This window comes from Hypanus sabinus, chromosome 2 (genome assembly GCF_030144855.1).
Source record: "Hypanus sabinus isolate sHypSab1 chromosome 2, sHypSab1.hap1, whole genome shotgun sequence".
In the NCBI taxonomy this organism is placed as follows: domain Eukaryota; kingdom Metazoa; phylum Chordata; class Chondrichthyes; order Myliobatiformes; family Dasyatidae; genus Hypanus; species Hypanus sabinus.
This window is the reverse complement of record NC_082707.1, coordinates 56,664,642-56,691,862: the sequence shown is the minus strand read 5'-3', so window position 1 is coordinate 56,691,862 and position 27,221 is coordinate 56,664,642. Positions and strand designations below refer to the sequence as shown.

The 27,221-nt window shown below is 38.5% G+C and overlaps 1 protein-coding gene across 3 annotated transcripts in view; it reads right to left on the bottom strand.

Annotated features, from left to right (window-relative positions):
• Positions 1 to 27,221, bottom strand: part of lekr1 (leucine, glutamate and lysine rich 1) — a 192,189-nt gene that overhangs the window by 108,798 nt on the left and 56,170 nt on the right. For all 3 annotated transcript variants that reach the window (XM_059946508.1, XM_059946527.1, XM_059946518.1), the window contains exons 4-6: positions 26,390 to 26,604; positions 21,330 to 21,449; positions 20,590 to 20,765 (exon numbers count right to left, since the gene is read on the bottom strand). In XM_059946508.1, coding sequence (XP_059802491.1) covers positions 20,590 to 20,765; positions 21,330 to 21,449; positions 26,390 to 26,604 — 511 coding nt within the window. The remainder of the gene's footprint in view (positions 1 to 20,589; positions 20,766 to 21,329; positions 21,450 to 26,389; positions 26,605 to 27,221) is intronic.

The window sequence follows — 27,221 nt, the reverse complement described above, 5'->3', positions numbered from 1 at the left end:
TCAAGACTAGTTTATTCAAACTTTGCAGCGCTGGCATTTAATCCCTAGCGTCCGCCCTCTCCGGGCGGAAATGACGTCAGAGGTGCATTACCAAAGTCTCTCCCTGCGCGCTGGCTATTTGTGAGCTGGTTCGCCTGCACAGAAGTGGATCGTACAACCATCACGTAGATATTTCAAACAAATGAAATGCAGGTGAAATGGAAAATGAGCAATTTGAATATAGTATTCAAACTACATGCAGTTCTTATTTAAAAGGGTATAATGCAAAAGGCTCAAAATCTGAAAGAAGGTCAACTTTAAAGATATCTCCTATTAAATCTGTCATTAATCCATTTCATCTACCTATTCATTTTCCAATTTCCATAAGAGTAGAATTAGGCTCTTCGGCCTATCAAGTCTGCTCCACCATTTAAACATACTGATTTTATTTTCCCTCTCAACCTCATTCTACTTTCTCCCTGCAACTTTCAATACCCTTGCTAATCAGGACTTATCAACTCCACTTTAAATATCTCCAGTGATTTAACATCCATAGCCATCTGTTGCAATGAATTCCAGATTCACAGTCGTCTGGCTAAAGAAATTCCTCCTCACCTCTGTTCAAAAAGGAAGCTCCTCTGTTCTGAGGCTATCCTCTCTGGTTCAAGAGTCTCCCACTACTCAAAGTATTCTCTCCAAGCCCACTGTACCCAGGCCTTTCAATATTCAGTTGGTTTCAATGAGATTCCCCACTCCCCTTTCTTTTAAACTCCAGTTAAGTAGAGGCCCAGAGCCACTAAACACTCCTCATATGTTAACTTTTTCATTCCTGGGATCATTCTCTCAAACCTCCTCAGGGCCCTCTTCAATGCCAGCACATCCTTTCTTAGATATTTTCAGTGCCTTTATCCAATAAAAGTTATAAAAAGTTAATGTAGTAGTACTGATTGCTGTGGCACATCACGCATTAGAACTTACCAGTCAGAGAAAGATCCACTTACATAGGCTATTACCTGTTAATCAGCCAATCTATTATTTATATCACTTACTATGTTAGACCAATTGGGTATTATATATCAACTTCCGCAAACATCTTATAAGGAGCAAAAAGAGCTAAGCAATGGAGAAGTTTCATGGGGAAATTCCAGAGCTCTGATCCTTTACTACCAATTGTGGAGTGAACACTTTTAGGCAAGAAGACAAAACTAGACAAATACAAGTATTTACATGGATTTTAGGGACAGAGATGATCACAGGGAAGGAAAGTCATAGAGAAACTGAAAATATGAAATGAAAATCAAGGTGTTACTTATCTGGGCATTAACATTGGTCAGAAAGTACAGAAACAAAGATTAAACGTAAAACTGCAAGTTTTCACACAGCTAGCAAATCTTTTCACTAGAGTTACAGAGTATGGAAATTGGACCACTACAATTGATCAAGTCTGAAGGTATCAATGGAATGGATGAGTATTCCACGGGGAAATGTAATGAAACAGGGAAGAAGTAAGGGTATTTTTGAAGTTTGAAACTATTGTTTTCAACAATATCGCAGAAATTTGGTTGGAAGCCCAACTCAGCAGCCAATGTGACTCCAAGTTAATTCTGTTAAAAATTATTAAGGGACATAATTCAGTAGTGTAGTAACAGAATCTTTTAATGGAGATGAAAAAGAATGGCTTTGATCTTTCCTATAATTTGTTAAAAAGACTCCTCCAACACTAGCCTTCTAGCAATTCAAAGGCAATGGAGACTTTAAGAAAAGGAGCAGTGAGATGGAATTGGACGTCATTATGGTACAAATGTTAAGTAATTAGTTTTTGATGGAGCAGTAATTAAATGAAAAATAGGAGGGAGGCAAGAACAGGTCACCAGGACAACACTGTAGCAAAGGGGAAGAGTCTGGAAAGAAGAAACTTAGCTTAGATTACATTTGGGACTAAGCTGAGGAAAATTTATTCACTCAGTGAAAGTTTAATTCTGTACCATTTCAAATTACAGAGGCCAACTTGCTGAATATACTAAAAGAGCTAGATTTCTCAACTCAAAATACATCGGTGGTATGGAAAAAGTCCAGGAATATGGTATTCAATGAGAGCACACACAAATGAGTGAGAGGCCAGCATAATACTGTTCCTATTTTTCAGTAAGTTGCAATGGTAGGCCACTTTTGTCATATCATTGTCAAAGAACCCAAACCACAAATTAGTTTATTGATATCAAATTATTAATGGGCAGATAATTTAACAAAGCAGTAGTAGATGTTACATAGACAATTTAGTGTACCGTAAATTAGCATTACAAAAGCTATACAGTATGTTAAATATAATAGCTATAAATGGAGGCACTTCATCATAGTTTTTTAAGTGTATGGGTCTCCCCCAGTTAACAATGTGGTTAGGTGCTAAAGAACTGTTCATTCTCCAAAAATTCAAATAGTGAGTGATCAGAATCAGGTTTATTATTACCATCATGTGACGTGAAATTTGTTAACTTAGCAGCAGCAGTTCAATGCAATATATAATATAGAAGAAAAAAATAAAATAATAATAAATAAATAAATCTTATTCAGTATACTTTTATACAGTATACATATATTGAACAGATTAAAATCATGCAAAAAGCAGAAATACTATATATTTTTTAAAAATGAGGTAGTGTCCAAGGGTTCAATGTCCATTTAGGAATCAAATGGCAGAGGGGAAGAAGCTAATCCTGAATCGCTGAGTGTGTGCCTTCAGGCTTCTGCATCTCCTACCGGATGGTAACAATGAGAAAAGGGCATGCCCTGGGTGCTGTAAATCATTAATAATGGATGCTGCCTTTCTGAGACACCCCTCCCTGAAGATCTCCTGGGTACTTTGTAGGCTGGTACCCAAGATGGAGCTGACTAGATTTACAATCCTCTGCAGCTTCTTTTGGTCTTGTGCAGTAGCCCCACTCATTTAGAGACTTCGTTTTGACTTAAGTCAGCCACAGCCTTTCAAGGCAACCTCATACTTTGCTTGATTTCAGTTGCTGACACTCTTCACTCAACCAATAGTTGGTTAATTTTGGCTTGTAACTTCCTAACACTCTTGTACTGATGGGGATGCCTCTTTTGCTTGGTTAAGTCTTGCAGAACCCAAATGCATCTCTCTTGGATCAGAAGATTCTAACTATAAATTTGAAAAAGCTGTAGTCCTTGATAGGAAACCTGTATTCATGTGAACACATTGATACATGTATTGTAAAGAGTATTTCTATTTTACAATTCAAGTAGTTCCTTTTAACAAAGCTTTGTTTAACTTGAATTAACTGAAAGAAGTTTTCAGCAAGAAATTATAGTCTTGCCAGTTATTTTTTGGAAAACATTTTCAAAACCAAATTTGTATGGTTAATCAAGCCTATTTGTCTTGATGTTAGATTACCTACAGCCAATCCACATAACCAACAATGAGTCGTTTCCATTTGAAGAGAGCACCTGCATGTGAAAAGGGTTTATGAATTTCTCATCTACCCATATATGTATATATCAAATTAATAACTGCCTTCTCAGGAGAAAGAAAATAGTTTTTTTTTTAACTGTTGTACTGCTGGAAAATAATAAATTCACAAGTTTTTTACATTAAATATCTTTTAGTATTAATGAACAAGAATTGAACCTACAAAATTCTTATTAGAGATCCCTACCCTCCCAAGTGCTTCTGACATATAGACCACATATCTCAAGAATATGAAAGCCTTGAATAGATAGAACTACCCCATCTCCACAAAGTCTTTCAGATCCCTTGGAAGGATAAGCAAGCCAATCTAATATGCTTCCTTCAGGCCACCATTGCCCCCATTGAACATCTAATTGTATTATTTGGCTTCAATGCACATGTCATGTTATTTTCATACCAGACTTGAGTCTCCTGAAATGAACACACTACTCTGAGTACATCACAGAGGAAAAGATCCAGAAATGTTCCCAAAGCCTCTTTGAGAAAGTGTAATATCCCTACTGACCTCTCCTGGCCCATAACTGTTTAAAATAGAGAAGAAATATTCTTAATGCAGACAAAAGAATCACATCACCCTATAAACTATCTATCTACAAGAATGTAAGTAAATAAAAACAGGATGAAACCATCTAGACTTTTAAACCAACCCTGCCATGCAATATGATCATGCTGATCTACTTCAAACCATCAACTCCCCTTCTTTGCTAAATTTCAGTAACTCTCAGTCACCTGATCTTTTAAAAACTTATCTATTTCCATTTTAAATATTTTTAATGAGTTAGACTCCACCATTATCTGGGGGAGAGAATTCCAGAGATTCCCTGTCCTCTGTGAGAATAAACTTATTTTTACCGCAGTTTGAAATAACTGCCATTGTTTACTTTGAAATGATGCTCCCTTGTTCAAGGCCCACTGACTAGTGGAAACTCCTTGGCATCACGTGACATCACATTTCAAAAGATCGTTTTTCTTTCATTCCCCAGAACACAGAACTAACCCATTTAGTTTCTTGTGATAGGACAATCCTCTCTCATTCAAGGAATTAGCCTGGTGAATCACCTTTGGACTGATTCCAATGCTAAGTAACCTTTCTTAGGTAAAGAGATCAAAATATTGCATAATGCTCCAGGTGCGCTCTCACAAAAGCCCGGTACAATTGTTACAAAACTTCAATATTTTTAAATGCTAAACCCTTTGCAATAAAGGTCAATATACCATTTCTTAATTATTTGTGATTCAGGCACAAGAACACTTAGATCCTTCTGTACTTCACTTAAACATAAGAACATAAGAAATAGGAGCAGGAGTAGGCCATCCGGCCCATCAAGCCTGCCCTGCCATTCAATAAGATCATGGCTGATCTGTCCGTAAACTCAGATCAACCAATCTGCCTTTTCCCCATAACCCTTAATTCCCTTACTATGTAAAAACCTATCTAACTGTTTCTTAAATATATTTAGTGAGGAAGCCTCAACTGCTTCCTTGGGCAGAGAATTCCACAGATTCACCCCCTCTGGGAATAACAGTTTCTCCTCATCTCCGTCCTAAATCTTCTCCCCTGAATTTTGAGGCAATGTCCCCTAGTTGTCATCTCACCTACCAATGAAAACAACTTTCCTACTTCTATCTTATCTATCCCTTTCAAAATTTTGTGTGTTTCTGTAAGATCCTCTCTCGTTCTTCTAAACTCCAGAGTCTAGTCCCAGGTGACTCAATCTCTCCTCATAGGTTAACTCCTTCATCCCTGGAATCAACCTGGTGAACCTCCTCTCCACTGCCTCCAAAGCCAGTACAGTATACCCTTCCTCAAGTATGGAGACCAGAACTGCACAGAGTACTCCAGGAGCGGCCTCACCAGTGCCCTGTATAGTTGCATCATGACCTCCCTGCTCTTGAATTCAATCCCTCTAGCAATGAAGGCCAACATTCCATTTGCCTTCTTAATAACCTATTGTACCTGCAAGCCAACTTTTTGCGATTCATGAACAAGCACTCCCATGTCTCCCTGCACAACACCATGCTGCAATCTTTCACCATTTAAATAATAATCTGCTCTTCTATTATTCTTTCCAAAGTGGATGATCTCACATTTACCAATGTTGTATTCCATCTGCCAGACTTTGGCCCACTCACTTAACCTATCTATATCCCTTTGCAGACTCTCCACATCCTCTGCACAATTTGCTTTTCCACTCAGTTTAGTGTCATCGCAAATTTTGCTACGCTACAGTCAGTCCCCTCTTCCAAATCATCAATGTAAATGGTAAACAGCTGCAGGCCCATCACCAACCACAACAGCACCCCACTCACCACTGACTGCCAACTGGAAAAACACCCATTTACACCAACTCTCTGCCTTCTGTTGGTTAGTCAATCCACTATCCATGCCAATACACTTCCTCCAACTCCATGCATCTGCATCTTATTTATAAGTCTCTTATGCAACACCTTATCGAACACCTTCTGGAAATCCAAGTAGACAACATTCATCTGTTTCCCTCTATCCACTGCACTCATTATGTCCTCAAAGAACTCCAGTAAGTTCGTCAAACAGGACCTACCCTTTCTGAATCCATGCTGCGTCTGTCTAAGGGAACCACTCCTTTCTAGATGTTTCGTTATTTCTTCCTTAATGACAGCTTCAAGCATTTTCCCGACTACAGACGTTAAGCTAACTGGCCTATAGTTGCCTGTCTTTTGCCTACATCCTTTTTTAAAAAGTGGCATGACATTTGCTATCTTCCAATCTGCCAGGACCTGCCCAGAGTCTAGAGAGTTTTGATAAATGATTACCAACACATCTACTATAACCTCTGCCAATTCGTTCAGCACCCTGGGATGCATCTATTAGGACCAGGGGACTTATCTACCTTCAGGCCCTCTAGTTTGCTCATCACTTTCTCTTTAGTGACAGTAATTTTATCAAGGTCCTCACCTCCCATTTCGTCCATAACATCCTTCTTTGGTATATTAGATGCATCCTCCACCGTGAAGATGGACACAAAATAGTTGTTCAGTTCCTCAGCCATTTCCTTATCACCCAATATCAATTTCACCTTCTAGTCTTCCAGTCTTCTATGTTGACTTTAGCCACCCTCTTCCACTTTATATATTTATAAAAACTTTTGCTTTCTGTTTTTGTTTTGTGCTAATTTACTTTCATACTCTATCTTCCCTTTCCTTATTTCTTGTTTAGTCATTCTCTGTTGTTTTTTAAAGTTTTCCCAATCCTTCAGTCATCCACTACTCTTTGTGACTTTGTACACATGAGCTTTTAATTTGATACTATCTTTTATTTCCTTAGTTATCCAAGGCTGGCTCATCCCACACTTACTGTCCTTACTTTTGACTGCAATATACTTTTGTTGAGCACTGTGAAAAATCTCTTTGAAAGTATTCTACTGTTCCTGAACTGTCCTACCAAATAACCTGTGCTCCCAATCTACATTAGCCAACTCCTCCCTCATCCCGTTGTAGTCTCCCTTGTTCAAGCATAATACTCTAATTTTAGATCTATTTCATCCTCCATCTGAATGCGAAATTCAATCTTACTATGATCACTCTTTCCAAGATGATCCCTGACTACAAAATCGCTAATCTTACCTGTCTCATTGAACAGGACTAGATCTAAGATAATATTTTACCTTCTAGGTTCGCTAACATGCTGCTCAAGAAAGCCATCACGGATGCATTCTATGAAGTCCTCCTCAAGACTTCCTTGACCAACCTGATTCACCCAATCTATGTGGAAGTTAAAATCCCCATGACAACCGTCATTCTGTTCTTACAAGCCTCAGTTATTTCTTGGTTAATCGCCTCTGCCACTGCAAATTTTTTATTAGATGGCCTATAGACAACACCCACCAGTGATTTTTTTCCCTTTACTATTCTTAATCTCTACGCAGATGGACTCAACATTCTTCTCTGTAGATCTCATATCATCTCTCTCAATCGCCCTGATCTCATCCCTAATCAAGAGCGCCACCCCACCTCCTCTGCCTTGCTGCCTATCTTTCCGTATTACCTGATACCCTTGGATATTTAATTCCCAGTAATCTCCACCTTGCAACCAAGTTTCTGTAATGGCCACTAAATCATATGCCTTGGTACTGATCTGTGCCACAAGTTCACTAACCTTGTTTCTAATACTATGGGCATTTAGATAAAGTGGCCCTTATACTCATTGTCCTTTTAGAATCTAGTGACCTATGCGATTTTTGATTTTTACTATTATGCACTCCACTCTTAACTTTCTTCTTCACTAGTTATGTCTGCTCAAGCCACATATTCATTCCAACTATCCTGCTATACCAACTCTGGCAAGCATGTGGCACTTAGTTGCACTTTCTATCCATTTAGATAGTAGTCTGTCTTTTGAGTTCTCTACGAAATATATGACTTCATATTTTTCTACATTAAACTCCTTTACCGAGTTTTCACTCACTTACTCAACCGATTTATATTATATTGTATACCTGCATTTTGTTAAGAAATGGACATTGTGCTGTAACCAGCAATGTTAATTTCAGCAACACATTACAAAAGGAATGTTTAACTTACAGGGGAAGTTTGAATAGGTTAGGACTTTAATCCCTGGAGCTTGGAAGAGAGAGGGGAGATTTGATAGAGGTATATAAAATTATGATGGGTATAGATAGAGTGAATACAAGCAGGCTTTTTCCACTGAGGCTAATGTTCTATGGTTCTATGGAAGCTTTTCAATGCAACTCGCAAATGTATTTTTTTTAAATTTAGAGATATAGTGCAGAATAGGTCTTTCCATTCTTAGCCTAGCCTTTAACCCTAGCTTAATCACAGGAAAATTTAACAACGACCAATTAACCTACTAACTGGCATGTCTTCAGACTGTGGGAGGAAACCGAAGCATGTGGAGAAAATCCATGCATTCCACAGGAAGGATGTACAGACTCCCTACAGATGACATCAGAATTGAAATCTGAACTCTGACACTCTGAGCTGTAATGCCATTGCACTAACCGCTATGCTACTGTGGTTGAAGAGAGTGCAGAGTGAATTGACCAGGATGCTACTTGGCTTGGAGAACTCCAGTTAGGGGGAGAGATTATTTTGAATAGTTGGTTTGTTTTCACTGGACTGAAGGAGGCTGAGAAGTGAACAGATAGAGGTAAATAAAATTGTAAAACAGGATAGACAATCAGTATCGTTAATGATAAGAGGGATAAGGAAGGCATAGAGATAAGGTTTTTAAAGGGGACTTGAGGAAATTTTTTTTTGCAATATATATTGGTTGATATCTGAAACTTGTTGGTAAGGTCAGACACAAGCACTATATTTAAGAGAAAATTAGGCAAATATTGAAATAGATAGGACATATAAGGATCAGATCCAAAGGGAGCTTGACGAGTAGATTATGAGAGGCTTTCACTGGCTGGAGCAGTCACCCGATATGTATTGGTTTCTCCAATAAATATGAGGTTTCATTATAAACATCAAATATGGTACACAAAACTAGATGTGAAAATGAATTGCTACTTCAGTTGGAAAGAATTATTTGTATAATTTCATGGTGAAATGGAAGACGTTGCATTTCAAGTGATTACTTTGAAAACTAACTGCTACCAGGAAAAGAAGAGAACAAGAAACAAGCGAAGATAGAAAAGTACAGCAATATTTGTGAAGAGAGAATTAGTAAATTCATTATTAAGTCTTGAAGTAAATAAAGTACCCAGAGAAATGAGCCAAGCTTACATTGAGCATGGCTGGAGCAATGAAAGAGGCTAAAGATAGAGAGATCATTGTGGAAGTGGCATACAAACAAATAGCTGTAAGTCACTTCTGCACACTGAACACAGGTGTTCTGCAGAAGGATTACCCTGTCTATGTTTGGTCATACAGGGGAGATATATGATGATCAATGAATGCAATACACTAAAGAGAAAGGAATGCAGGTAAATTACTTTTTCACCTGCAAGGACTGATTGTTTTGCTGGATGATGGGAAGAGAAAAGGTAAAAGGGACAACTGCCACAGTAATTACTGTGGGCGCCACAGTAGTGTAGAAGTTACTGTGATGCTGTTACAGCTTGGAGCTTTCTGGAGTTTGGAATTCAACTCCAGTGCTGTTCTGTGAAGTGTCTCTACGTTCTCCCCTGATGCACTGGTTTCCACCCACAGTCCAAAGATGTAATTGGTCATTGTAAATTGTTCTATAATTAGGTAAGGATTAATCAGGGTTTTTGAGGTCTGCTGGGGTGGCGTAGCTCAAAGGTGGAGAAGAGAGGGGAGAGTGAGAGAGGGGGAGGGGGTGAGAGGGGGGAGAGAGGGAAGGGGGAGAGGGAAGGGTGATAGCCAGGAGGAGTGGATAGTGGAGGTGAAAGGGAAAAGTACGTAAAGTGATGGAATCTTGTTGGGGATGGTATGCATTGAATCCATTGAATGTGGAGTCTTAACAGTCTTATTATGTTGGTGGAAGGAAAAGAGGTAAGAGCAGAATTGCTAAAAGTAAAGAAGACACATTTAAGAGCTCTGTCAACTGGAGTGAAGGGAAACTCACTGTCAGGAAAGCTAAAGACTCCCTAAATGTACAGATGTTTGGAAATACATCATCAAAGCAGATACAATAGAAGTAGGGGATAGAATAGAATGGAATTCTTAGAGAATGCAGGTTGGGCAGAGTTGTAGTTGACACATGTGATTGTGATTGTGTGTGGGGTTATAATAGATATGGTAGCTAAACTACCATGAAATGCAGTTGTCAAGAAAGTGAACAATCAGAAACGGATCACATTTCATGCCAGAAGTCTCGAAACTAGTGGTAAAGGTAGTGAAATGTTCCATATGATTGCAGGAAGAAGAACCACACAGCCATCAATGCAATAAAAAAAAGTTAAGAAAGATGGGCTAAAAAGAATTGAAACAAGATTGGTGGTGGAAGCAGGCTTGTTTGGCCTCTGGCTGTGTAAAAAATGAAGAGATATTGCATCGCCTTGGCATGTGAAGGAAGTACAAAGGGATTGGAATCTATGGTGAAAGTGGGTTTGTTGGAACTCAAAAACAGGAAAATGATTGGAACTCACAAGTCTGGAGACTATGGAGGGAAGATCTTGGAAAAAAAATGACATCTGTAACTGTCTAATCTGATGTTCAGTGGTGGACTGTTCATTGGGGATTATTACTGTAAGGTAATATAACTGGTGGAAATGTACATAATTCACAGCCACCAACATTGAGTTGGAGCTCACTTTAAGAGGCTGCTCTGACATGATGATATAATTTCGTGAAGTTCTTTTACTGCACTTTGTATTCAGTGTATGGAGTACAATAAATGAGTTGTTATGGTTTTTCTTAAACATAAAACACTTCACACCATTTTATTTATGAAAACCTATGTTACTACAATAACACACACAAAATGCTGCCTGGCCTGCTGAGTTCCTCCAGCATTTTGTGTGTGTTGCTCAGACTTCCAGAACCTGCAGAATTTCTCTTGCTTGTGATTACTACAATAACTATATTCAATATCCTACTATTAACATCAACCATAGTAGGAAACTAAAAACTAAACTAAAATCAGAAAATACTTCATAACATTCATAATACATATGTAAAAGTACATGGATTTTCAAATATTAAGGATTATTTGCTATTATTAGACTACCAGGCACCACAATAATGTTGCAGTTAGCATGACACCTTTACAACTTGGGGCATTCCAGAACACTGTCTGAAAACCGTATGTCCTCCCCTGGAATGCAAGGATATTTTCAAGTTTCCTCCCACAGTCCAAAGACGTACCAGCTAAATTAAATGATCATTGTAAATTGTCCTGTGATTAGGCTAGGGTTAATCAGATTTAGCAGGGATTGCTGGGGCGGCATATCTCAAAGGGCCAGAAGGGCCTACTTCACACCGTATAACTAAATAAATTAATTACTTAATATTTCATCATCTACAGTACTCACAGCAGCAGTCTCCTCCAAACTATCCAAACTTTATTATTCTGCACAGTGATCCATGTCTACAGATCAAGTAGCACTTATCTGAATCTCTAAGCAGATCTGGTTGGTTCAGCCTGTATCAAGATCATCATAACCTTAAACTGCTTCCTAGCAATGGAAGGGGCCAAATTTTGCAATGAATGTTTCTGAGAGCATTTCACATTTTCTGTTTTTCTGGATAAAATTAATAACTAGCAATACAGAGATCCAGACAGTAAATGAAGATTGATAAACTTTATGCAGAAAGGAATTTTGTTAGTCAACCCTGAATCAATGAAATGGAATTATATAAATTTTTGGCACAGCATTGGGCTCATAATATCTTTGTTGGCCAAACAGGACAGTTTAAACATCCAAGCTCCAGAGGATACTTTTCATCAAATACCCATCATCATTTTTAAATATGAAAGGATTTTTATACTGAAGTCCTTCAAACCAAATTCCAGACAACTGAGCACTCTTTGGAGCAAAAATAGTTCCTGAACATTCTAGCACACTAGTAGTCACAGGCCACCAGTCCGATAACCAATCTTACATCATTACTCTCTGCATCCTACCAATCTTCTTGGATCCCATGTGATTAATTTTTTTAGGCGACCCTATCCTCATCTATCCTCTTGGATACTACTTCAAAAAAATTCTTAACAGATTTGTGAGACACTATTTCACATGCATAAAACCATGCTGACTTTTGTTATCATTCCTTCTCTATCAAATATTGGTAGATCCTGTCCCTTAGAATTACCTCCAGTAAGTCTAGGCCGCCACTGCTCTTAGACTTATTGGCTTATTGTTTCCCGACTTGTGTCTGCTGCCCTTAATTAACAATATAACATTAGCCACATTCCAGTCTTCTGGAACTTTTCCCATTGCACCCATGATGCAAATACCTCTGCAAAGGCCACCACAAATTCTTTCCTATCTTACTGCAAGGTCTGAAGATGTACTTAAACAGGCCCTGAGAATTGACTTTAATAATAATAATAATAATAAGTACTTTGATGATTCCAAGTGGGGAATTATTTCATTACAGCAACATTTTAAAACATACTGAGCAATAATAATAAATATAATGATATTAACTAATAATAAAGTATAGAATAATATACACAGTAATAATTTAGCAATGTGCAATACTGTGCAATAATAATGTATGAAATAATAAACAGACTATCATACTATGATGTATGTTCTCCTGTCATATAGAGATGAACTGTTGTATATGCTTATTGCAGTTGCTAGGAAAGATTTTCTGTAACAATCCTTGTGACAGCAGAACTGAATGAATCTGTTCAAAAGGGTGCTCCCCTGATTATTCAGTAGATCAGGGAGAGGATTACCTGATTGTCTATAATGAATAACAGTTTGTTTATTGACCTCCTCTCCACCACTAACTCAAAAGAGTCCGGGTTGTAGCCAAAGATGGATCCAGCCTTTTTGAAGAGCTTATTTAGTCTTTTTGCATTAGCAGCACTGACACTGTGTTAAGGCCATCAATACTTCTTTATGGTCATTCATATATAGTCCAAGATATAATAACTCATTTGTCTAAATTCTTTAGCTTCCCCAAAGGAGAAACCGATGAGAAATACTGACCAAAACCCTCACGCTTTTCATGTGAGTTGACCGTTATAGCTTGTACCTCTAAAACTAATTGAAGGAAAAACACAGGTGCCAGGATGTGTGTCCTTCATTTCTTTTTCTTTACTGAGGTGCTCACATATGACATGGTGGTGAAATCACATATGCCATTCACTTACTTCCTATATATAAACCAACTTTCATCAAATATATTTACAATATTATTCAAATTTTACTGAAATACTAAACACATTACCCACCTCCCGGCTTAGCTATAAACTCCAACTCAATATAGAATGCATCTCAACTCTGCCCTCCTCAACTGATCAATATGTTGTCTCCAGATGACATCAGACACAATCGCCACTGTGTAGGAGAGTGGTCCAGTTCTCTCCTTAAATCTTTCCAAGTACGCACTTTTAATCACCTCTCAAGTCCCTCGATAGGACTGCTTATCCAGGACTAAAATACTGAACCTCCTATGTTGAGGAGCTGCTTGTCTCAGCTGTTTCTTCTGCATACTCCTGAGATTGGGTTTGAGGACATCCAAGTGTGAGCACAAGGAACAGCACAGCTGGTGAGTTGCTGTGTTGCAATATATATGGAGGAAATTGGCAAGCCTCGGACTTAGTGTGTTTTGCTGACATTGCTCACAGTGTATTCTTTAGACTCTAGACAAACCTTTCTGCCAAGCCATTTGTAGTTGATTGGTACAATACAGATGTAAAAATCTTTTTCCATTCATCTTCAGGAATGACTGAAATTGTTTCACAACAAACTGTGATCTATTGTCACTGGCTAAGTGTTCTGGGACACCAGTCCTTGAGAAGAGGCTTCTCAACATATCAACCATGTGCAAGGCTTGTCGCGGAGGTTATTGAGAATACTTCTGGTCACTATACAGCTGCATCCACTACTACCAAGAAATCTGTGCCCATGAATGGTCCAGCAAAAATCCACATGAATCCTCTTCAAGAGCAATACAAGCCATTCCCAGGGATGGAGAGGCACTGCACTTGGCATTGTCTGTATGTGTTGGCATCCCGACAGTGCATGGCAAGCTGCTCGATCTGCTGATCCATCCCAGGCAACCCCATCAAGAGCAAGTTCCTCCCAGCACTGGTAAAAATGGGAGAACTGGAATTTTCACTGCACATTCCAGCCAATTTGTGTTACCATGTAGACCTTAGACAGTGCGGGGTCTTTACTGGTTTTCCTTTGGATTTGTCTGCCATAATAAGGAAATTTTTGGTTTGCACACGAGAGAATACATTCAAGAGGACTGTCGTATTTTGTAACCTTTTCAGTTATTTCCTTTCCAAGGGTAAATGGGGCAATTCATCATCATTTCCATCATTAGTCATCCTCTTGTAATTGTAATTTGATCTTGTAATTGTGTCCTCCAAGAAAAAAAGTCCATCTTTACATTTGTGCTGCTGCTGTTAGTGGAATACCCTTCTGTGGATTGAAAATGGACACCAATGGTTGATGATCAGTAATGAGGGTAAACAGGTACTGGGTGAAATGTTTTACACCCTAAACTAGACTCAAGGCCTCTCTATCAATCTGTGCATAACTTTTGTCTTCAGTGGTAAGGGAACATGTTGTAAAGGCTATAGGGTGTTCAGTTCCATCACTCATATCATGTGACATGACTACATCTATACCATCAGGTGAGGTGCCACAGTCAAGCTTCACTGGATGATATGGATCATAACATGAGTACAGCATCTAATGTCATCATTTCCTTTGTCTTTTGGAAAGCAACCTCACGCTGCTTTGTCCACTGGAATTTCTTCCCAATCCGTAGTAATGAGTTCAAGGGTGGAGCACAGTAGCCAAGTTTGGCAAAAACCTGGAATAGCAATTGACAAAACCTAAAAAGGACTGCATTTGTGACATATCCTATGGCCTTGGGTTATTCACCACTGCTTGAATTTTCTCAGCACATTTGTGCAATCTTTGTGCATCAATGGTGTTACAATAACTAATGCATGGTTTAAAGAGTTCACAATTGTCACGTCGTGCTCTGAGCCCATAATATTCTAATCTTTTTAACACTGCTTTGAGAATTTGGAGATGTTCTTTGTCATTCGCTATGGCAATAATGATGTCATCCAGGTAACACAGAGTGCCAATGCAGCCTTACAGTGCCTGCTACATAGCTTTCTGCCATAGTACAAGTGTAGATGCTATTCTAAAATCAAGCCTGGTTGTTGTGAACTTTATAATACAATAAAATTTCAGTATTGTTGTTATATATGTTGTTTGATTTAGCATTCATGTTCCTTTAAATAATTCATGGGTTTTATGTAAAAACACATTAATCACATTACCACATAATATGTGCAAGCCTCCCTTAAAGTAAATTTGAACTACATCCTTATTCCCCGACTCCCCGCATCTTCGTTTGAATTGATTTAATGTTTTTAAGTTACAAAACATAACACTTGTCTCCTGCTAATTTTTCACAAGACACAGAAACAGAATTAGTGCATTTGGCCCATTGAGTCTTTACTTTATTGTCACCAAACAATTAATACTAGAGTGTACAAACATCACAGCGACATTTGATTCTGCACTTTGCGCTCCCTGAAGTACTAATACAAGTAAATATAATAAAAATTTAAATTATAAATCATAATTAGAAAATAGAAAAGGGAAAGTAGGATACTGCAAGTCAGGTCCGGATATTTGGAAGGTACGGCTCAGATCCGGGTCAGGATCCGTTCAGCAGTCTTATCACAGTTGCAAAGAAGCTGTTCCCAAATCTAGCCGTACAAATCTTCAAGCTCCTGAACCTTCTCCCAGAGGGAAAAGGGACAAAAAGTGAGTCTGCTCTGCCATTTCAACATTGCTGATCTATTTCCCTCTTAATGTTATTCTCCTACCTTGTCCCATGACCATTGATGCCCTGACTAATCAAAAACCTATCAACCTCCACTTTAAATGCACCCAGTGACCTAGCCTCTACAGCCAACTGTGGCAACGTGTTCCCACATTTACCACTCTCTGGCTTCAGAAATTCCTCCTCCTCTCTGTTCTAAATGGACATCTCTCTATTTTGAGGCTGTACCCTCTAGTCCTAGACTCCCCCACCAAAAGAAACATCCTCTTCACATCCACTCTAACTAGGCCTTTCAACATTCAATAGGTTTCAATGACATCCCGCCTCATTCTTCTAAATTCCATCATACAGCCCAGAGCCTAGAGATGCTGCTCATATGATAACACTTTAATTCCCAGAATCATTCATGTGAACCTCCTCTGAACTTTCTCTAATGTCAGCACATCCTTTCTTAAATAGAAGGTCCAAAACTGCTCACAATTCTCCAAATAAGACTTCACCAGTGACTTATAAGAACTCAACATTAGAATCAGAATCAGGTTTATTATCATTGGCATGTGATGTGAAATTTGTTAACTTCGTAGCAGCAGGCCAATGCAATATATAATATAGAAGAAAAAAATAAAATAATAATAATAAATAAATCTTATTCAGTATACTTTATACAGTATATGTATATTGAACAGATTAAAAATCATACAAAAAACAGTAATACTATATATTAAAAAAAAGTGAGATAGTGTACAAGGGTTCAATGTCCATTTAGGAATCGGATGACAGAGGGGAAGAAACTGTTCCTGAATCGCTGAGTGTGTGCCTTCAGGCTTCTGTACCTCCTATCTGATAGTAACTGTGAGAAAAGGGCATGCCCTGGGTGCTGGAGGTTATTAATAATGGACGCTGCCTTTCTGGGACACCACTCCCTGAGAACTTTGTAGGCAAGTACCCAAGATGGAACTGACTAAAATTGCAACCCTCTGCAGCTTCTTTCAGTCCTGTGCAGTAGCCCCCCACCCCCATACCAGACAGTGATGCAGCCTGTCAGAATACTCTCCATGGTACATAAATACAAGTTTTTGAGTGTATTTGTTGACATACCAAATCTCTTCAAACTCCTAATAAAGTATAGCCGCTGCCTTGCCTTCTTTATAACTGCATCAATATGTTGGGACCAGGTTAAATCCTCAGAGATCTTGACACCCAGGAACTTGAAACTGCTCACGCTCTCCACTTCTGATCCCTCTATGTGGATTGGAATGTGTTCCTTCGTCCGACCCTTCCAGAAGTCCACAATCAGCTCTTTTGTCTTACTGACATTGAGTGCCAGGTTGTTGCTGCAACACTGCTCCACTAGTTGACATATCTCCTTTCTGTACACCCTCTCGTCACCACCTGAGATTCTACCAACAATGGTTGTATCATCAGCAAAGTTACAGATGATATTTGAGCTATGCCTAGCCACACAGTCATGAGTATATAGAGAATAGAGCAGTAGATTAAGCACACACCCCTGAGGTGCACCAGTGTTGTTTGTCAGCGAGGAGGAGATGTTATCACCAATCCACACAGATTGTGGTCTTGCTTTTATCATTTACATCCTTGTTTTTATATTCTAGTCCTCTTGAAATGAAATGAATGCTAACATTGCATTCACCTTCCTCACCACCGATTCAACCTGCAAATTAACCTTTAGGGAATCCTGCACGAGGATTCCAGAATCCCTTTGCACCTTGGATTTTTGAATTTTGTCCATTCAAAAATAGTCTATACCTTTATACCTTCTACCAAACTGTATGACCATATACTTCCAGACACCGTATTGCTTCTGCCATCTCCTTGCTCATTCTCCTAATCTGTCTAAGTTCTTCTGCAACCTCTCTACTTCCTCAAAACTACCTGCCCTTCAAACTATCTTCATATCTTCCACAGATGTGACCAAAAAGCCATCAATTTCATCATCCAAATCATTGACATACAACATAAAAAGAAACAATCCCAACACAGAGCCCTGTGGACACCAGTCTTTGCCTCCTGCCAATCAGCAAGTATACATGCTAGTATCTTTCCTGTAATATTCTGGGCTCTTAACTTGTTTAGCAGCCGTATGAGTTGCACCTCATCAAAGGTCTTCTAAAAATCCAAGTACACAACACCCATTGATTCTCCTTTGTCCATCCTGCTTGTTATTTCTTTGAAGAATTCCAACAGATTTGTCAGGCAAGATTTCTCTTAAGGAAAGCATGATGACTTTCCCTATTTTGTTATATGCCTCCAAGTACCCCAAAACCACATCCTTAATGATTGACTCCAACATCTTCCCAACCACTGTGTCAAGCTAGCTGGCCTATAATTTCCTTTCTGCTGCCTCTCTCTCTTCTTGAAGAATGGAGTTACATTTGCAATTTTCCTGTCCTCCAGAACCATGCCAGAATCTACTGATTCTTGAAAGATCGTTTTGAATGCTTCCACAATCTCTTCAGCTACTTCTTCTAGAACTCTGGGGTGTAGTAAGTTAGGTCCAGGTGACTTACCTACCTTCAGACCATTCAGTTTCCTAAGCACCATCTCCCTTCAGCCCCTTGACAACTCTCGAACTTCTGGCATATTGCTGGTGTCTTCAACAGTGAAAATTAATGCAAAATACTTATTCACCTCGTCTACCATTTCCTTGTCCCATGTTACTATCTGTCCACCGTCATTTTCCAGTGGTTCAATATCTACTCTCACCTCTCTTATTCTTTATATATCTGAAAAATCATTTGGTATCTTTTTTGATGTTATTGGCTAGCTTACCTTCATATTTCATCTTTTTCTTTATGTTTTTTTTTAGTTGATTCCTGTTGGTTGTTAAAAATTCCCCAATTGTCTAACTTCTCTCTAATTATTTATATATTATACGCCCTGTCTCTTGCTTTTATATTACTTTGACTTCACTTGTCATCCTGCCTTTAGAATGCTTCTTCTTCTTTGGGATGTATCTACCCTATGCCTTCCAAATTGCTTCCAGAAACTCCAGCCTTTGCTGCTCTACCATCATCCCTGTGTCACCTTCCAATCAACTTTGGCCAGCCCCTCTCTCATGCTTCTGTAATTCTCTTTACTCCACTGTAAAACCAATATATCTGACTTTAGTTTCTCCCTCTCAAATTGCAGGGTGAATTCCATAATATTATGATCACTGTTTCCTAAAGGTTCCTTTACCTTAAGCTCCTTAATTATATCCGCTTCATTACACAACACCTAATCCAGAATTGCTGATCCCCTAGTAGGCTCAACCACAAGGTGCTCCAATAAGCAATCTCAGAGGCAACCCACATATCCTCTTTTTTGGGATCCAGTGTCAACTTGATTTTTCCAATCAATCTGCATATTGAAATCCCCCATGGCTAATGTAACATTGCCTTTTTAACAGGCTTTTTCTATCTCCCACTGTAACTTGAAGACCACATCCTAGCTATTGTTCAGAGGCCTGTAAATAATTCCTATCAGATTCTTCTTACCCTTGCAGTTTCTTAACTCTTCCCACAAGGATTCTACATCTTCCAAACCTATTTCACCTCTTTTTAAAGAGTTGATTTCAGTTTTTATCAGGAGAGCCACTCCTCCTCCTCTGACTACCTACCTGTCCTTTCGAAAGATTGCATAACATTGGATATTAAACTCCCAACTACAATTGTCTTTCAGCCATAACTCAGCCACAACATCATACCTGCCAATCTTTAACTGTGCTACAAGATCATCTACCTTGTTGTGTATACTGCATGCATTCAAATATAAAACCTTCAATCCTGTGTCAATCACCCTTTTCAAATTTGTTCTCCCTTTACACTGCAATCTATCCCACTGACTGCAGTCTCACTAAACACTATGTCTGCTTGTAAACCAACATGCCTATCCTCAACTCTATCACTCTCGCTTGCATCCCCCTGCCAAATTAGTTTAAACCCTCTTCAATAGCTCTAGCAAACCTGCCTGCAAGGATATTGGTCCCCCTCAGGTTCAGGTGTAGCCTGTCTTTGTTATACCTTCCCCAGAAGAGATCCCAATGATCCAGAAATCTGAAATCCTGCCCCATACACCAGCTCCTCAGCCACACATTCATCTGCTAAATTATCCTATTCTTTCCCTCACTGGCGCACAGCACAAGCAGCAATTCAGAGGTGGTTACTATGGATGGCCTGCTTTTCAGATTTCTATCTAGCTCTCTAAATTCTCTCTTTAGGACCTTCTCTCTTTTCTTTCCTCTGTTATTGGTACAAGACATCTGGCTCTTCATCCTCTCCCTTTAGACATCCCTAACCCTACTATCTGGGTCTCTGTATTATGTCCACAGATCCTCCTATCTGCTCCTCTATTTATGGAATCTCCTACTACCACTGCATCCTTTTTGAAGCTACAACTTGATGTTTTTTTCTTTTTCTCTTCCCTGTGCAGTCCATTTATTTTTGGCTGCCCAACATACTCTTTGCAGTTTCAATAACAAAAACATTATCACATTGCCCAATTGAAGAAAAGTGATTAAATCCAGCATATGCACAAACAACTCCCAAGGGTATATTTTCCAATCCAAAATGATCATTTTGTGTCCAAGTTTTGTTTAATTAATTTCACTAATGAAATATGGTGTGTATAAAATGCTTTCTATTTACTGAAAGTTGTTAGTAGTCCATGAACCTTTTTTTTAAATCATTTTGAATCAACAACAGCATTACACTCACCCATCTGTATGGAACTGTTGGCAACCTTCAGACATTGTGCCAATGATTTGCTGAAAGGGTCCCATAACATCAAATTGTCCCTTACATCTTCCTTCAGCATGGCCAGCTCAGTCCTTATTCCTTGAAGGAAAGTGTCTGCTTTCTCCACAACGTGCCCTTGCTGCTTTGCTCTTTCTCTGTGAAGTGTGATATTGATTTACATCAAAGACAATTCCTTTCTGTTAATTTACTCATGCCAGATTTTAATGTGGTGCTAATTTAAACTCAATGACATAAATGCAATGGGTTCAAATAGTCAGTCTAAAGGAATTCATCACTTCCAATTTAAACAAACCTCAATCTGGATATCTTCAAAGTAAAAATACAGCCTGTGTCAATACAACAAAAATACAGCATGTCCATGAACTCACACAATGATTTTGCCTTTGTGAAGGAAACTGCTATCTTTAATTATTTGTGCTGACGCTATAAACAGGCAATGTGTCACCTGTTGATTGATCCTCTCTATACACTGTAAACCAAAAGAATTTGCATGCTTGCTGGGACATTATAATTGTTTGAAAGATTCAAAACAGTCAAACAGTTGTTAACCATCTGCTGCCTTTATTTCTATCATGCTACCCTGATGAATTATTCACATGCCAAAGATTTTCCAAGCAACATAATTATACTGCGGATTTCAATGATGTTTTAATTTCCAATATTTCAATAACTACATGCAGTTTTACTGATTTCCTTACCTGTACAGTTTTAGTTGGCTCTGTGCTTCTATTAGCTGGTCTGAAACACCATCCATTTTCAGAAATGCGTCTTCCAGTTCTTTCTGCTTAGCTGCAAGTTGCCCATTCAAAAAGTTCAAACTGAAAAATATGAGAACTGTAAATGAAATAGAGGATGAAAAGACATTTTGAACAAAAAGAATGGCTGCAATTTTTTAAATAAACTTAAATATTTATTTTTATTTATTTAGAGATACTGCCCTTTGAGCTGCACCATACAGCAAACCTGACAAACTTGGTTTACCCCTCATCTAATCACAGGAAAATTTACAATGACCAATTAACCTACCTGGTACATCTTTGAGAGACAAATACCAAGCGATAGGTGAAACTTGGAGGGGGAGGGATGAAGCAAAGAGCTAGGAAGTTGATTGTTGAAAGAGACAAAAGGCCATGGAAGAAAGAACAAAGGGGGCCCCAGAACAAGTGGGACCACCCATTTTAATTCCACTTCCCATTTCCATTCTGATATGTCCATCTATGGCCTCCTCCGCTGCCGGGATAAAGCTATACTTAGTTTGGAGGGACACTATCTTATATTCTGTTTGGGTAGCTTCCAACCCGATGGCATGAACATTGATTTCTCAAACTTCCAGTAATGCCTCCACCTCCCCCACCCACTTCACCATTCCCATCTTCTTGTTCCTCTCTCATATTATTTCCTTGGAAATTTCATCACCTCCCTCTGGTGCTCCTTCCCCCCCCCCCCCCCCCAACTTTCTTCTTTCTTCCATGATCTTCTGTCTCTTTCACCAATCAACTTCCTAGCTCATTGCTTCATTCCTCCCCTTCCAGTTTCACCTATCGCCTAGCGCTTCTCTCTCCCCTCCCCCCACCTTTAAAATCTACTCCTCAGCTTTTTTTTCTTCAACCCTGGTGAAGGGTTTCAGCCTGAAATGTCGACTCTACTTTTTTCCATAGATGCTGCCTGGCCTGATAAGTTTCTCCAGCATTTTGGGTGTTGCTCAGATTTCCAGCATCTTCAGACTTTCGCTTGTTTATGAATGAACACTCAATAGTTTTCTGCAGCGACTTTGAGTTATTTAAGCAATCAGAGAGAAAATTCAGTGAATTTTTCCTGAGTCTGGTTGAAGTTTCCTTTCTTCTTAGGATATCAACTGGCGAGGATTGTGTCCAAAGCTGAACATCTAATGATACAATGAGCATTGATACTTTATAAGTTTTATATGTACAGTTTCATGAATAGTTATTGTATCAAAAATTTGCAAAATTTATAATTTGAATGTCTACTGATCTCTGGAGTCCATAAAACAACTTCTGTCTCGAGATTGATAAATAATCCTGTAAGAAATGAGCTTTCAGTCCCATCAGATTACTATGTTGGATGTATTATATTGTTGATTGTTTCAAAGTGAAAAAGACTCTAGTATCAAAACTAATATACAACTAAATTATAAGATTTGTCTTTCTTCTTAAAACATGTTCATTTAATTATTTAAAACACACACTTATACTCTGAGATATCTACACTTCTGAGTGTACACCTCACACTGAGTATCAGCAAGACCAAGGACCTGATTATGGACTTGAGGAAGGGGAAGTCAGGAGGATAAACTTCAGTCATCATTGAGCATTCAGCACTGGAAAGGGGGAGCAAAGTTCCTGGGTGTTAATACGCTATGAAGATATATTCTGGACCCATCACATTGATATAGTCATGAAGAAGGCACACCAGCGGCTCTACTTAATTATAAATTTGAGGTGGCTTAGTATGTCATCAAAGATTCTTACAAACCTCTATAGATGTACAGTAGAGAGGAGCACAGCCTGGCATGAAGGCTCCAATACACAGGAATGCAAATGGCTGCAAAGGGTTGTAGACTCAGCTAGCTTCCTCATAGACACAACCCTTCCTACCATTGAAGTCATCCTCAAGAGGGCATATCTTAAGGTAGCATCCATCGCTAAGGACTCTCAACTTCTGGAACATGCCTTCTTCTCATTACTAGCACTAGAGAAGAGGTACAGGAACTCGAAGACTAACACTCAACAGTACAGCTTCTTCCTCTCTACCATTAGAGTTCTGAATGGTCCACAAATTCATGAAAACTAGTTTGTTATTCCTTTTTTGCTCTATTTATTTACTTTATAACTTACAGTATTTTCTGGCTGGCTCTTACTGCTGCCGCATATCAACAAATTTCATGTCTAGTAAGTCAGTAATAATGAATCTTGGTTGTGCCTCAATGAAATTAAGTATTTTCTCATTTACATGTAGCCCAAAACATCCATTCATATGTAAAAAACATAGTGCAGTACAACAAGTTTCTGAAGTAAATACAATTAGTGAGAGGATTATCAAATTTCATATTTTAACAGCTTTAAAATTATCAACACAAAGCTTATTTAAAACTGTTGATATTCTTTCAGTTCTGTGTGCCCTTTTTCATGAATAACTGGGAATTAACATGCATGTACAACAAGCAATTAAGAAGAAAACATATTTGTCTATATTCCAAAGGGGTTTGGATTCAAGGGCAGAAAGATCCTGCTCCAATTACTGATCAGCAAGAGGGTGGAAATTTATCTAGAGTAACTAAGGAATCAATAAGATCACTCATGACCTTAATGAAAAGGCTTGAACAAGTTGGAGGGCTGAATACAAATCCAGTCTGCCTAAACAAAGGAGAATATACTTGCAATAGTGGCAGTGCCTCAAAGGTTCAGTAGGTTAATTCTTGGCTTGCTGGATTTGTTGTACAAAGAGAAATTAAGTACACTGGGTCTCAGCTTTTTAGAGATTAGAAGAATAAAAGGTGATATCATTAAAATAGACAACAATCTCCAGGTCTAGATGTAGAAGATGAAGATCAATGTTTCTCTCAGTGGAGTGTCTAAAATGGGGCTCGCTATTTCAAATTAAGGGGCCAGATGATAAGAATTTTTTCACATAGAGAACCTGTGGAATTCTCTACTTGAGACGATCACTGTTTACTGCAAGAGTTTGACAAATCATTCCATTGAACTACATGACACCACTGAATGTTCAAAGACCTTTTCTGGAAGAAAGTAATCACATGTATATCCTAAAAATTTGAGGTCAGAGGACGCAGACATTCAAAATTACTGCTGCAAACAGAGCAAATATATTTATGAATAAATTTGATGAGCTAATTAACAAAATAAGTCTAGTTTGTAATGTAAATCAGTCACGATAATGTAACATAATTTAACTAAATGTTTATTTCCATAACTGTCCTTTTAATTGCAAAATTTGTTTGTACTTTACATTTCAACAGTTTTTTTCTGATTACTGGCTCGTGTTTATATTAATACCTGCTATGCACATAATTCCATAACTCTTGATAGACCCTAGCAGGAGGATAAAATAGTGAGTGCTTTGAAAAGATAACCATGTGGATTGAATAGGGACATGTAGTAGAAATTATTTACATAGCTTTTAGCAAGGCCTTTGACAAGGTCGTGCAGGACAGGGTGTACTATCTGATTGGATACAAAATTGGCTTGGAGGTAGGAACACAGAGTGATAGTGTAGAACACTTTTTTCCAGATTGGAGGCCTGTCACCAATAGTGCATCACAGAGGTTAGTGCTGGATCCACAAATGTTTGCTATCTATATTAGTCGGTATTTAAGATTACAAAAAGATCTAGATCAACTGGGACAGTAGGCAAATGAATGACATTTGGAATTTAACTCAGACAATTGCAAAGTGTTGTATTATGGGAATTAAGTCAGAGCATAAATTACACAATAAACGGCAGAGCCGTGGATTGTGTTGTTGAACACAGATCTGGAGGTCACGACACAGTTTTACTGTGGATGGTGACACAGTTAACACAGTGTGGTGAAGTAGATGTTTAACTTGATTGCCCTCAACAATTAGGGAACTGAATAGAAGAGCTGAGACATTATATTGCAGTTGTATAAGGCTGTATACGATCCCATTTGGAATACTGTGTGCAGATCTGCTAACCTAGCTATATGAAGGATATCAACACTCTGGAAGATGTTGCCAGGATTGGAGGACTTGAGTTATAAAGGAGAGACTGGATAAGCTGGTGTCATTTTACTGGAGCATAGGAGGCTGAAAGGTGACCTTTTAAGAATATATAAAATTATAAGGGTTATATATTAGGTGAACAGTCACAGTCATTTTCCCAGGTAGGAGAATCTAAAATTAGAAGGTATAGGTTTGAGAGGGGAAAGATTTAAAGGGCACTTGAAAACAACTTCATACAGAGAGTGATGGGTATATGGAGTGAGATACCAAAAGAAGTGGTAGAGGCGGTTAAAATTACTATTCTTAAAATACTTTCAGACACATATTGAGGGCTATGGGCCGAACACAAGCAAACGGGACTAGCACCCTAGTTAACATGGATGAGATGAGCTGAAGGGCCTGTTTTCATGCTGAATAATTCGAGGGCTTTTAAAAGGTTCTGATAACCTACTCTTTGAATGCCTCTAATAATTTTATATACCTGTTAGATCACTCATCAGACTGCTTCCTTCCCTGGAAAACAAGTCCATATTTACTGAATTCTCAAGTTCAGAAAGTAGATTTTAGCAAAGGCATAATTTCATGATCAACAGAAAACACCTAAGGCTTATGTGGTTTTCTAGTCAGAGTAATTTTTTTAAAATATTATTTATATCATTTAGAATAGTTTTGACCTTTGTGACTTTGTAAAGGCAATACCCCTTCCCCTAACAGAATGCCTATTTAAATGCAGTGCAAACAAATGGTCAAATTTTGCAAACCTGGATGAGGAATGTCAGTTACCAAATATTTCATACAAGTATAAAATGAATTAAGCAGAGGCAGTCAAAGTCATCCAATAAAAATTACCATTTGTCATTCCCAAATAAACTGCAACACCGATGGCAATTGTGAGGAGTACAGATTTATCTGCTGGATCAAGGAACTTTATATAAAAAGGGAAAAATTAAAACAATACAATTCTAAGGCATGGATTGTTAGGCCACAACTATCTTATTTGCAAATTAGAAGATACTCAAAATAAACTATGCACCAACCTTTCTTTCTTCTCTTGATTATCATTTTTCAGTTGCTCCATGCACTGATTTATTGAACAAAGCTCTCTTTGCAGAGTTTTTTCCCGGGCTACACTGCCACGGTAAAACTCCAATTCTGCTTCCATTGCTTTTAGTTTTTCTTCCATTAACTTGAATTCATGATGTATCAGATAACTAACCCCGCAATATTTACAAACTGTCTCATTCTGAGGCATCTAAAGTAAACAAAGGACAGGGCATCACAGATTACTATATAAAAAACATAAGTGGTAATGCTTATAAACATGTAGCTCATCAAAATAAGTAAAATCAGTAGAATAAGGTCTACATATAACTTTTCCACAGAAAATATTGGTGTACCTGCTAATAAGCAAGCTGTTATAGTTGTTATTCTATAGGCTTGTTGAGTGCTCACAAGAAAATGAATCTCAAGAGTTATATATGGTGTTATATATCTACTTTGAACTTTGAGCCTTTGTAACATTTGTACTATATGGGTATAGTAGTGCAGTAATTAAATTACTAGCCAGCAGTGGATACTGAAAGTCAGAGTGACAAGCACTACCACCACACCACCACACAGGATGCATCACCACCACCGTTTTGACAGTCATGTGAAAAGGAGAGCTTAATACTGTATGTCTCTTGCTGCCAGTACACAGCCTCTCCAAAAGCAAGCTTCATGTAGTGCCTCCTCACTGGCGACACATGGAAGCTGAACTTGTTTTGGACTCAGGCTGAACTACAGAGAACAGGGAGGAGGTCTGGCCCCTGCACACATAGCATGCAGGCCCACCAGTGTGTGGACACATCCTAGTACTTGTGAACTTGA